At 46.5% G+C, this 12,427-nt stretch overlaps 1 protein-coding gene across 3 annotated transcripts in view; it reads right to left on the bottom strand.

Moving 5' to 3' along the window:
* DDC (dopa decarboxylase) overlaps positions 1–12,427 on the bottom strand; it is a 95,401-nt gene that overhangs the window by 33,024 nt on the left and 49,950 nt on the right. For all 3 annotated transcript variants that reach the window (XM_024249767.3, XM_054559180.2, XM_054559179.2), the window contains 2 exons: positions 5,053–5,119; positions 185–279 (listed from right to left, as the gene is read on the bottom strand). In XM_024249767.3, coding sequence (XP_024105535.2) covers positions 185–279; positions 5,053–5,119 — 162 coding nt within the window. The remainder of the gene's footprint in view (positions 1–184; positions 280–5,052; positions 5,120–12,427) is intronic.

Below are 12,427 nucleotides of genomic sequence, written 5' to 3'. Positions count from 1 at the left end.
AGGACAGGCTGTATGACTGGGGAAGGCTCTCAGCCCCTGTTCTGAGGAAGTGGGAATTGGTTCAAACATAATTGGCTAAAACAAACCTCATAGCGAGAGATTGGATGTCAGCTCCTCATGAAGGGAGAGGTCAATAACAGAGCACTGTGAAAACAGCCTTAGGGAGAGCGAAAGGTGCACCTACCTCCACTCCATTCAGAAGGTGCCGGAACTCAGGGCAGATGAACGCACTGCCTGCGTAGGCCGCATCGACGTGCAGCCACATGTCTTCCTTGTTGCCTAAAGTTCAGAATCAACTTGTGAGTCCCCAGATGGATGCCTCACCATGTAGCCTGCCAGCTGACCTCACCCTGTCTGAGCACCTTCTTGCGTAGAGCATGCCAACAGTATTTGCTGAACTAATGGCTGAATCCCCAAAAGGCCCCCTCATTCGAAGGCTCTAAAGCTGAGGGCAGTGTGTGTGCTGCTGGCCCCAGACACACACCAGGGAAAATGGAAGCCACTGCGCCACTTGATTTTCTCTCCTGACACTGGCGGCTAAGTGTAACTCCGAGGGACCATCGTGTGACAGCCTCATGTTACTCACCTGCATTTTCCTCCAGTGACACCACCCTTTCCACCCACCTGGAATTCCCTTCCTGGTTCCCTTTGCTAATCCATTCTCAAGTCCTCCCCCAAACATCACCCAAGGGGAGGTCTGCACACAGTCCACGCTGACCTCTACCTGCCCCACTCCATCCCCACCACCAGGTGAAGTTCTTTACTTTACACCATCTTAGACCATCCCCTGCTTTCTTCACGAACAGGGTTCTGTTTTCCAACCATGCATAGCAGCCTTGTGGGCAGGGGCTGCCTCACTCAGGAGCTGGGAGAGCCACAGATGTAGCATGCTCCTTCAATTTTGACAGATCTGGGCTCAACTCCCGCTTCCAGTTGCTCCCCAGCCAAGGAGCCCTATCTACTTCTCTAAGCCTCACTCTCCTCCCAGGAAGAAGGAGATGAAACAGTACCCATAGGCCCGAGGGATGAGCGAGGGAATATTTACAATGTGCCTGCCAGGACCCCAGCACTGAGCAGGGGAGAAATAAATGTGGCTTCCATGGTTGCTGCCTGTCAGCCCTAGGCACCCAGGAGAGTAAGAGTTGAAGGGTGAAGGACCACAGAGATGGCGCAAGCCACCCTCACCTCACAGGGTGGATACCAATGTCAGGGTACTGTGGGGTAGGTGTCAGGGTCAGCATCTGCATTTGTAGGGATCCATGGATTCATCGTTCACTCACCATCCACGGTGCTCATTGTGCAATGAGGCGTGAGACTCTCAGGGGCACTAATTAGTCACAGTCCCAATCAGGAGGGCTCCACTGTGCTGACCTCATTACCACTGCAAGGCCCCACCTCCAATACCATCACCTTAGGTTAGAATTTCAGCAAATGGACTTTGCAGGGGACACAAACGTTCAGACTACAGCAAGCTTCAAATTTACACCTATCTTATGATGGGATCTGAGGTTTTTCTCAACCTTACCGCTGATCTGAGCTACAAGGATGGACATCCCGTGATTACTGAGTGACTCCTCAGGGAGAAACTCTGTGAATCCTAAGGCCTTGTGCTTTTCCTGGCTCACTGCTGCATCCATCTGGGGTTATGCAAGCACCAGGTGAGACTGATTCTGGGGGAGGTGATGAGCCCCTAAGCCTCGGTTCAGGTCCACACTGCTCTGTGACCTTTGGCCTCCCATGCCCTGGGGTGGATATCCATGTCTGCAGGACACACTTGACCTTGATCCAACCGAGGGCTTTCATCCTGATGATAAAACTGAGTCAAAGCTTTGAAATGCCTTACGTCTTTTATCGGCTTTGTGGAGGACTGTGTTCTCTCTAAGCTTGCAGCTGGCCTACAACTCCTGCAGAAGGGAACTTACAGACCCCTAAGGGAAGTGGACTCTGGAGGGCTTCTCTGGTTTCCATGGGGATGCATGGAGCTGTGGGCATGCCTCTGCATTCTGTGTCTCATATGTGATCTGCTAACAGCACACACTGCATAGCACGGCCCGTCTAGGAACCAGGAAGACACAGAGACCCTTGGCCAGAGCTCAAGGAGTTGCATGCACCAGGGGCACACCTAGCCCTGAGGCAAGGCTGCCTCAGTGGGGAGGGATGGGACAGCCTCACATCCCTCCAGCTTCCTGCTGTCAGTGACTCTTTCCTTCTGAGACTTTCCGGGAACTTGCGGCAGGCCTGGCTGCCCCTCCAGCTGCAGGTCCTCTCCTCAGTTATGCTGGCACCTCAGGATGCAGCTTTGGCTGCCTGCCCTGTGCTATTCCCTTCCTCACTCCTTGAGATGGCCTCCCCAACTCAGCCCATACCCTCATCCTCAGTTTCCCCACTTCCCCACTGGCAACCTAACTGACTTCAACTATCCACTTTTTGTATCCCATCTTCTTCCCAGTAAAACCTGCCAGACAACTGATCCATCCAAGCAGACCAATCTGAATACCCTCACTGGCAAATCATTTCAAATCCAATAAAAAGAAAATGTCTTTCCTAAGGCAGCAATTGGAAGAAAACCATCTTCTGATTTGTTTTCTTTGTCAAATGATGGTGGATGAATAACTTATCTGAATTATGTTAGATTATTCTAATCATATATAGAATAAGGTCAGCTCAGGATCTCGGAACAGTCCTGCTTGGAATTGGAGAATGCTAAATATCCGGTGATAGGAAAAGGGTAGCAAGAGAGGGAAAGGAGGTAAAAAGGTGCTGACTTAATTGTTAAGGTACCACCAACAGTTAGTAATATACCACCATCAATAAAAATGGAAATGTTGGCTGGACACAGTGGCTCATGCCTGTAATTCCATCACTCTGGGAGGCTGAGGAGTAATTCCATCACTCCTGACATCACCTGAGGTCAGGAGTCTGAGACCAGCCTGGCCAATATGGTGAAACCCCATCTCTAATAAAAATACAAAAATGAGCCAGGCATGATGGCGTGTGCCTGTGATCCCACCTACTCGGAAAGCTGAGGCAGGAGAATCGCTTGAACCCAGGAGGCAGATGTTGCAGTGAGCTGAGATTGCGCCAGTGCACTCCAGCCTGGGCCACAGAGCAAGACTCCTTCTCAAAAAAAAAAAACAAAAAAAAAGGAATTGTCAAAACCGATCTCCCCTATACATTCTGCCAATGGATGAAAGGGTTTTGGCATTCACCCATGTCAGCTCCTTCTGCACAACCCCAAAAGCAACCTCAGTGTTTCAAACCAAACAAATCATAAATCAAGCTCTGTCCACAGCCTCCAGCCTCTACAAAGAAGAGGGGGCCCCAGACAGCAGGAAGGCCTGAGCTGGATCCATCCAGGGGACTGTGACTGGCAGGTGGCACACGCTGGCTGTCATCTCCATGGTCCAGCGGGCAGCCCACACTGGGCCCAGGGGACAGCAGGCCATGTGGGCTCTGTCCGGCAGAAGACCTCGGCCCTTTAAATCCGATAGCCCTGGGGAATTACATCAGCCAGCTACTGGCCAGGACATTCAGTTCTTAGCCTGACATCTGAGTCAGAGGACTCCAAGTTGCTTGGCTGAGCTGATGAAGGTTTGCAGCTGATGAGGCCAGTGCTGTGGCTGCAGTCCTGAGTCAGCCAGTTCTATCCCTTCTCCCCAGCCCGGGGCTGTACACGACCACTTCCCGCCAGTTGTTCTTACAGTTGTGTGCCACAGAGCATAAACGGTGGAGCAAAACCCCGTGAGAGCGGGTAAGTCTATGCCACCCACCTCCCAGTAGTTCCCAGCACTGCATTCCTTGCTGTGCAGCAATGCACTCCACCTTTGGGATGGTGCATTTTCCCTGCATTAATTCATCCTCTGAATAATCGTGTGGGGAAATATTGTTATTTTATGAGCACAAGTGGGGTTTTTCTCTTCACTTTACAGACAGAATAAATGAAGCTCAGAATGTAAGATTCAGGGGTGGATCCTGGGCTGGACCCTAGCTTCCTTGTCACCAATTCCATGTCTAGCTCACACAAGGGCACCTGCACCTTGAGCACTGGCCTTCTCCAGCTGCTGACCCCAAGAGGGGAGGCCAATGCCCAGGAGAGGAGGGTCCACTCCTCTGAGTATGGACCATGGGTGACTCTTGGGTTAGGAGAGGTGAGAACTGTGCTTGGCTTGTGCAGACTAAGGATGAAGCCAATTCCTTGGTAGCTGTTGTGGGATCTGGCACAGGCCACAGGTGTGTGATCTGAAGGCCCCACTCAGGCAGCTCCACTCACAGCCAAGCGGTCAGAACATTCTCATCCCAGAGGGACAGAGAAAGAGGGAGCCCCCTGAGCCAGTGTCCCTGCCCTACGAGGGTTCTTCTGTCCACAGAAGCAGCTTCAAGGCCTGCTGAGTTCCCAGAGCTACATGTCAAAGGTGAAACTCTAGAAACAGAGCTGCTCATTCACGTTCACCTTTTGAAAACACAGCATCCTAGTCTCAATGAGAAAACCTAGGATCTCTGAATGAGGAAGGGAGGAGGTGAGAGTGACCAGGAAATCATCTGAAGCACAGATTATTCCTTGGCAAAATCTAGTTTCATTGTGTTGATTTGCTAAACTACCTTCAGCGATTTTCTTAACTGCATTCAGTAACTCCAAAAAAAGGTGAAAAAGGGATATACCAAAGAATTAAATTCAACCGTGGACAATTCTCATATCAGGTATATGCACGACCCACATATGAAGGTGGTTACTCTAAGATTTTGAAGAGTTTATTCTCCTCAACAGGGCCAACATAACCTGCAATTTTACATAACTTTTATATTGCTTGGAATTTTTTTTCTTACAAATAGTGTGTTGGTAGAACTAAGCTCAGTTCTTTTCCAATTAGCCCAAATTCTGAGTTTGTGAAGTTCAAGCTAATGAGGCTTGTGTTATTGCAAATACGAGAAGAGCTGGGCAAACCATCACAATATGAAGTTAACGACAAGAAAGAGAGATCGATGAGGAAGGTTTGCTAAATTCCCCGTATACAGAGAACATTTTCCAAAAAGAAAATGGAATCGGATACTTACAGATAGGACCGACTTCTAAGAGACTGTCAAAGGAGCAGCATGTTGTGGTCCCCAGGGTGGCAACCACCTAGAGGGTAAAAAGCAGACAACCTTTTATTCCCCAGGTGCCAGTCACCGCTGTAACCTCCACACAAGCAACTGCTGCCCCATGGTCCAACCCAGGGCCATGAGCCGAGATCCCAATTAACGTCTGCTACATGGAAACATAAGCCCATGGATGCACATTGAATCTTTGGGTGAAAGCATCACAACAGGTTAAGAGAAACAGATTTGCAGACAGAAAACTAAGCTCTGAGGTTAGAAACCGGGAAGTTGCAAAAGATTTTCCAGGGTGCCTTGGGGCAGAAATGAAGCAATCTACCATCTGGACAATGATACCTATATTCTACTTTATTAAATATACATATATATGTATGTGTGTATACTTTTGTTAAATTTTAATTAATGTTCAATGTAACATTAGTGTAACTATGTTCTTATATTCCATACATACATTTTAATTTAATTATAATCTAATTAAATTTATAATTAAGTTATAATTAAAATATACACAAGTGTATATATTTTGTTTTCTATATATATATGTGCGTGTATATATATACATATATAGAGAATGTAAGAACATAATTACTACTATGGAGCAGAAGCCTGGGATTTTTTCCTAGTTTAGGGGGTGTGTGTGTGTCTGTGTGTGTGTGTGTGCACGTGTGTGTGTGCATACACACATGTGCAATGCACAGAGCAGAGCAAGTGCAGTAGAGATGAGGCTCCCTCCAGCAGGGCCCAGACTGCCCAAGGCACTCGTGGAATGCCTCTTTCAGAACAGACTTTGGCATCAGTTAAGAGTCACACTAGGATTTTGAGCAAGAGTATCATTTACCAGCTTTAATCCGCTGCCTTTCTCTTTCTGAATGATACTGTTCCCAAAGATTAATTGAACCCTCAGGAGGTCGTGAGAAAACACTGCTGACATTGAAAATAATTTTAAAAGGGATGTTCTGAGAAAGCATTGAGTGCTGTCAGTCACACAACCCAGAAAATACGGGCTAGGAGTCACTGTGGCCTCTCCTGACCTCTGAGGACCTTGTGGTGCCACGATCGCACTGGCACAGCCTGATTGTGTTGTCCCCACACACGTGTCTGTCTCTCCCTCCAGACCCATGATGCTCCCAAAACCAGGGACCCTGTCTCATTGTTTTGTGTTGGGCTGAGCATTTGCACTTTGCTGGACATTGCACAGATGCTGAAACCTATTGCTGAATTGAAACAGCTCTCTCCAAAGGATCAAAACGCACATTGTGTTTACAAAACCAAAGGGCCTAATTGATTTATGGATGTCATGCAGTCTAGATAATGAAATTTCTTTGCAGATGCGACAAGAGTGTGGAAGAGAATTAAATTTGTGTGACCTTTATTGAGCCCCCTGTGAAGTCTTAGCAATGCCATGTGTCCTGAGGATAAAGATAGAGAGGTCAGAAACTCGTATGTGAGAACCCCAGTTGGAGACCTTTCTGGCTCCATTTCACCTAGGACTGCCTCGCATTTCACCTGGAAACCAACTTTTCCTCTTAGAGAGAGACAAAGTGTTCATGCCCAGGTAGCACAGAGTCAGCCTGAGGAAGGTTCGTCTCACCGGCCTTGCCCTGTTCCTCTCACAGGTGGCTGGGCTGGACAAGGTACTTCTCAGACAGAGCGATGCCTGCTCGGGGACCAGAGTTTTCCATGCTAAACCCCGGGGCGTGGGCCCAAAACAGGTCCTGGCTGGACTCTGGAAGGGCTCTCTGTGTCACTGAACTATGCCCAAGGGAGTCAGTCCCCAAAGGGGCTACCCTCGGGCGCAGCAGGGGCAGTCTGTTTAAATGTAGGCTTTCTTCTTGTTCAGGATGGTGAGCCCAACAAGTCAGGAGATGACTGCCATTAAAAACAGCTTGTTCCTCACAGTCCCCAAGGGGATGGGGACATGGGGAAGCACCAGGGTCAGTTGGGCAGCAGAGGGGTGGGGGAAAAACAGTGGCAAGGGCCTGTGTTGTGGTTTCCACAGGAAGAACCAGGCAGGGCAAGGGTGAGCAGGATTAGGATCGGCTGGTTTGAATAATTTCAGTGGGCTCCGGGGTCGCATTTGGTCTGCTCCAGGTCACATTTGGAGCAGGGGCTGTCCCTAGATGTCTGGTACCTAGCCCTTGAGTGGTCAGGGCATGAGGATAGTAGCCCAGAGTGTGAGAGCCCCACAGAGGAGATGCTGGGGTAGGAGCTCTGTACTGATGATTTTGCATTTGAAAAGTGAACTTGCTTTTTTCTTATAAATTTATTTGAGTTCCACACACCGGGGCCTGTCATGGGGTGGCGGGAGTAGGGAGGGATAGCATTAGGAGATATACCTAATGTAAATGATGAGTTAATGGGTGCAGCACACCAACCTGGCACATGTATACATATGTACAAACCTGCATGTTGTGCACATGTACCCTAGAACTTATAATAAAAAAATGAAAAGAAAAGAAAGGTGAACTTGCAAGTGAGTCCTTTAAGAGCTCTAGGAACCCCCTCTCCCTGAGAACGGCAGTCCCTCCAGGGTCAGCAAGACCTAAAGGTGTCACAGCATCAGAAGCACAGACAGTAAAAAGGCACAGTGAATACAGATAGTTAAACCATGTATGTTGGGCACAGAGCCCTGGGCTGGAGGCCCAACTCCATGTCACATTGGCTCCTGGCTGGGCTTTATTTTTCTTACCTACAATACAACGTATTGCACTTACAGACCTGCCCGGTCTATCAGGTGCCAACGGGCTAACATCTTGCATACCTCAATGTTTCTCCTGGTGCTGTCAGCATCCTTTCTTAACCTCTGGATGTCCCCTCCTCATGTCAAGCATCAAGAATTCTCCGCATTTGTTTCATTTTGGCAAGATAAGTCATTTAGTGGGAATTGAAGTCAGTGTGTTGTTTTTCTCTGCTATTTGCAATTTCATCTTGACATATAATTGAATATTAAAGCACTTTGTCTAAGACACCTGGCTACTCAGTTTGTAGAGCATGAGAGTCTTAGAATGCCTTATCTTTGTCCTTAAGAGAATAGCGAAAAAGCAAAGAATGACTTAACAATATTAATATTGCTTGAAACTTATTTTCTCAACTCCCAGAGTCATATCTTAGAAATCACATATCTCTAGTTTAGCAATCCCTTCTGTTTCATCTGACTTTCTTCAGTTAAACACTAAACTAAATGCAATAATTTTTTTTTTTTTTTTTGAGATGGAGTTTCGCTCTTTTTGTCCAGGCTGGAGTGCAGTGGTGCGATCTCAGCTCACTGCAACCTCCACCTCCTGGGTTCAAGTGACTCTCCTGCCTCAGTCTCCCGAGTAGCTGGGATTACAGGCACCACATCCAGCTAATTTTTTGTATTTTTAGTAGAGATGGGGTTTCACCATGTTGGCTAGGCTGGTCTCTAACTTCTGACCTCAGGTGATCCACCCACCTCGGTCTCCCAAAGTGTTGGGATTACTGGCAAGAGCCACCATGCCCAGCCAATAACTTCTATTATTAAAATTAATATATTAAATGTGCCCTTATTAAAATTATTTTCTCTCTATTAATGTGTGCATAGAAGAGCATCTAGAGTGATGTTCACCAAACAGTAATACTGCATTTCTCTTAAGATTTTGGTTAACATAAACCTTTATTCTTAGATTCTTATGTAATTACTGATTTTTTTTATTCTGAGTATGAAACATCTTTGTAGAAACAATAAAACCCAGCCTTGTCCTGGCAGTGGCCTAGGTTGAGAATAGGGGCGATGTTCTTTGCGGCTAACTCTGCAGCAGGCCTAATGCTGAGAGCCTTTCCTATATGATATTTAATTGCCACCACCTTATGAGTTAGATATGCTCGTGATTCCCACTTTACAGTTGACTTATGTGAGGCTCCAAGAGGTGGGTAATTGTCCCAGGACACCCACATAGGCAGGAACAAACCAAATGCGACCCCAGGCTTGGTTAGCTCTTGTTGTCCTGCCACATGCTGGGCAAACAGGACCCCTGGGACACCAGCCTCTGAACATCAGTTAACGAGCTCAGCACCTGGGCCATGCCAGCGGCCCTTCCAACAAACCCAAGCACTTTGCTGTGGTAAGGAGGAGGCCTGGGGGCTGCAAGGACAATGTTCTAAGTGGCTTGTCTACGTGGGGCTGAGCTACAAGTCAGCCTGTCCTAATTCTCAGAAGCCACTTTAAAGCCAGCACCTGCTCCGCTCCAGGCTCTGATTACCCCGGCTCAGCATTGCTCAATGATGCTAACCTGATTCCAGGCACTCTGCAGAGGCATAATCACATTTGTGCAGGGGGAAGGAGGGGTAAGGGACAGTGCAGGCCTCCATCTCAAAGAGCGTGCAGTCTTCCTGCAGTGGCAGAGCTCAGCACGACCTCCTCTTCTGCATCCTTGCCCCTTCAACCAGCCCGCTGTGCTCACGTAAGTGCCTCGCAGGCATCGCCCTCTGTGGCCTGACCTTATCAAGCTGGCCCATTAGGGAAGCAAGCTGTCCTGAGAAACAAGGGGAAACTTTATTACAAGCCCCAAGCCTGTTCATGGAAGGGCAATGATTCAACTTTTCTGGTTCAAACCCTGCCAAATGTGCCCCTTGCCCTCAGCAGCAAGTCTTGAATTTTAAGGGATCTATAGCTCCTTTGAGAATATAATGAAGACCATGTGGCTACATCCCAGAAGGACGCATATAGTCATTATGTACATGCCCAGTAATAACCACAAGGGCACAGCTGGGCAGTGAGACAAGGCTCAGGCTCCAACCCCTCTCCTGTGAGGGCCCGGACTCTCTCCGGCTTTACAATCCTTTGGCTGCCAGTTAAAGACAACAAACAAGCTGCATTTCATGGAATGTCCTGTGCTTTTCTACATCTCTGTACGCTGCAGCCCTCTTCCCTCCAACAAGAAAGGCACCATGCCCAGAAGCACCTGCCTGGATAACCCGACACAGCTCCTGTGTTCTCTCTCAGCAACAGGCTTTCCAAATCCCCTCTCGGAAGTTTATTTGCGCCCTCTACCCATGTATATATGCATTGTTCTCATCAAATGGCGTGGAGATGGGAATATACCTGTCTTCCCCACCAAGAACCATGCCATGAGGAAAGGGACCATGGCTCGCCACACACCTCCAGGGCTGGTACGGTGCCGGTGCATGGAGCAGTCTACAGCAAAAAAGTGATTCTCCTCTCTGATCTGATACCTACAATTGGCCCACATCTGTGGCTTCTGTCAGCAGAATGTTCTGGAATTTTGGTCTTTAGGGCAAAATTCCAACAAAGGCATATTAATTTGGTCCTTCCATCTTCCTCAAAGAAAATAAAATTTGATTTTGTTTTTCTTAACGAAATGTGTAGTCTTCTCTTTCGTGCTTCTGCCTCCTCCACCAACTCCTTCACATGCACAGATAAATCTCTCTCTCAGCACATCTCCCTCGGCCCAACTTGCTCCAGCAATGGCACTATTTACTCTTCTTTTCTTCACAGGCAAACTTCTTTATAAAGGAATCCATTCCCACATTTTTCATTTCCTCATTTGCCCAGTGGAATCTGAATTTCACCCATGGACACTCTATTAAATAAACTCCTAAGAAAATCGTAAATTACTTCCTCTTAGCACATGAATGAATGAATGAATGAATGAGTCATCTCTTAGTGCCTGTATTACTTGGCACCTCCAGCAATTTCACCATTACATTTCTTTCAGTAGAAGTCACTATTTTAACATTATTTTTATGTTTAATAACTTTTTATAAAGAAACTTTTGGTATAAATTGGTACAATGTTTTTGAAGGAGAATGTGATAGTATGTATCAAAAGTCTTGGGGAAAAAAAATCCATCTCTTTCATTAAGTAATTTCAGGGCTATAAATCATTCCCAAGAAATTCTGATAAGTAAATTTTCTCATTTACTTATCTTACTTATATAAGATACTTATGTATCTTTTTTTTTTTTTTTTTTGAGACAGAGTCTCACTCTGTTGCCCAGTCTGGAGTGAAGTGGCGCCATCTCAGCTCACTGCAAGCTCCGCCTCCTGGGGTTCAAGCCATTCTCTCACCTCAGGCTCTGGAGTAGCTGGGACTACAGGCGCCTGCCACCATGCCCGGCTAATTTTGTTTTTGTATTTTCAGTAGAGAAGGGGTTTCACCATGTTAGCCAGGATAGTCTTGATCTCCTGACCTCATGGTCCGCCCACCTTGGCCTCCCAAAGTGCTGAGATTACAGGTGTGAGCCACCGCACCTGGCCACTTATGTATCTTACTTATTTACTTTGTTTACATAAGTTATTATAGATAAGTAAATAAGTAAATGAATAAAATTTTTAAGTGCACCAATTCCTACAAGAAAGAATGTAAGTAGGCCAGGTGCTGTGGCTCATGCCTATAATCCCAGCACTTTGGGAGGCCAAGGCTGGCAGATCACTTGAGGTCAGGAGTTCAAGACAAGCCTGACCAACACGGTGAAACCTCATCTCTACCAAAAATACAAAAATTAGCCAGGTGTGGTGGTGCACATCTGTAATCCTACCTATTTGGGAGGCTGAGGCAGGAGAATCACTTGAACCTAAGTAGCAGAGGTTGCAGTGAGCTGAGATCACACCACTGCACTCCAGCCTGGGTGATAGAGTGAGACTCCATCTCAAAAAAAAAAAAAAAAAAAAAATGTAAGTAAGATGGCAGGGTGTGGTGGCTCACGCCTGTAATCCCACCACTTTGGGAGGCCAAGGCGGGCGGATCACGAGGTCAGGAGATCGAGACCATCCTGGCTAACATGGTGAAACCCCATTTCTACTAAAAATACAAACAATTAGCTGGGTGCGGTGGTGGGTGCCTGTAGTCCCAGCTACTCGGGAGGCTGAGGCAGGAGGATGGCATGAACCTGGGAGGTGGAGCTTGCAGTGAGCCCAGATAGCACCACTGCACTCCGGCCTGGGCGAAAGAGCGAGACTTCGTCTCAAAAAAAGAAAAAAAAAAACTCAATGGTTTAACACTAGCTTATTGCTAGGATATTAGGAGAGATATATATATATATATACACACACAAAATAATATATAATTTATTTAATAGAAATTCATAAAATATGAATTTTATGAATACATAAAATACAAATACACACATATATGTATATACATGTGAATTTGTATCAAATAAATTACATTTATATTTATTTATGTTATATGTATGTGTGTACATATGTGTATATATAAGAGAGATGGCTGGGAAAGATAGAGATATAATAGAGTATTATGCGACTTTTTTAACAAAATTATACTTTTATATAATATATAATGACCTGAAAAAAATGCTTATAATATTTGATGTAAAGAAAGAAAATCTGACCA

Source organism: Pongo abelii, chromosome 6 (assembly GCF_028885655.2).
Source record: "Pongo abelii isolate AG06213 chromosome 6, NHGRI_mPonAbe1-v2.0_pri, whole genome shotgun sequence".
NCBI classification, from domain to species: domain Eukaryota; kingdom Metazoa; phylum Chordata; class Mammalia; order Primates; family Hominidae; genus Pongo; species Pongo abelii.
Note: the sequence above shows the minus strand (reverse complement) of the source record. Positions and strands in the feature narration are given on the sequence as shown.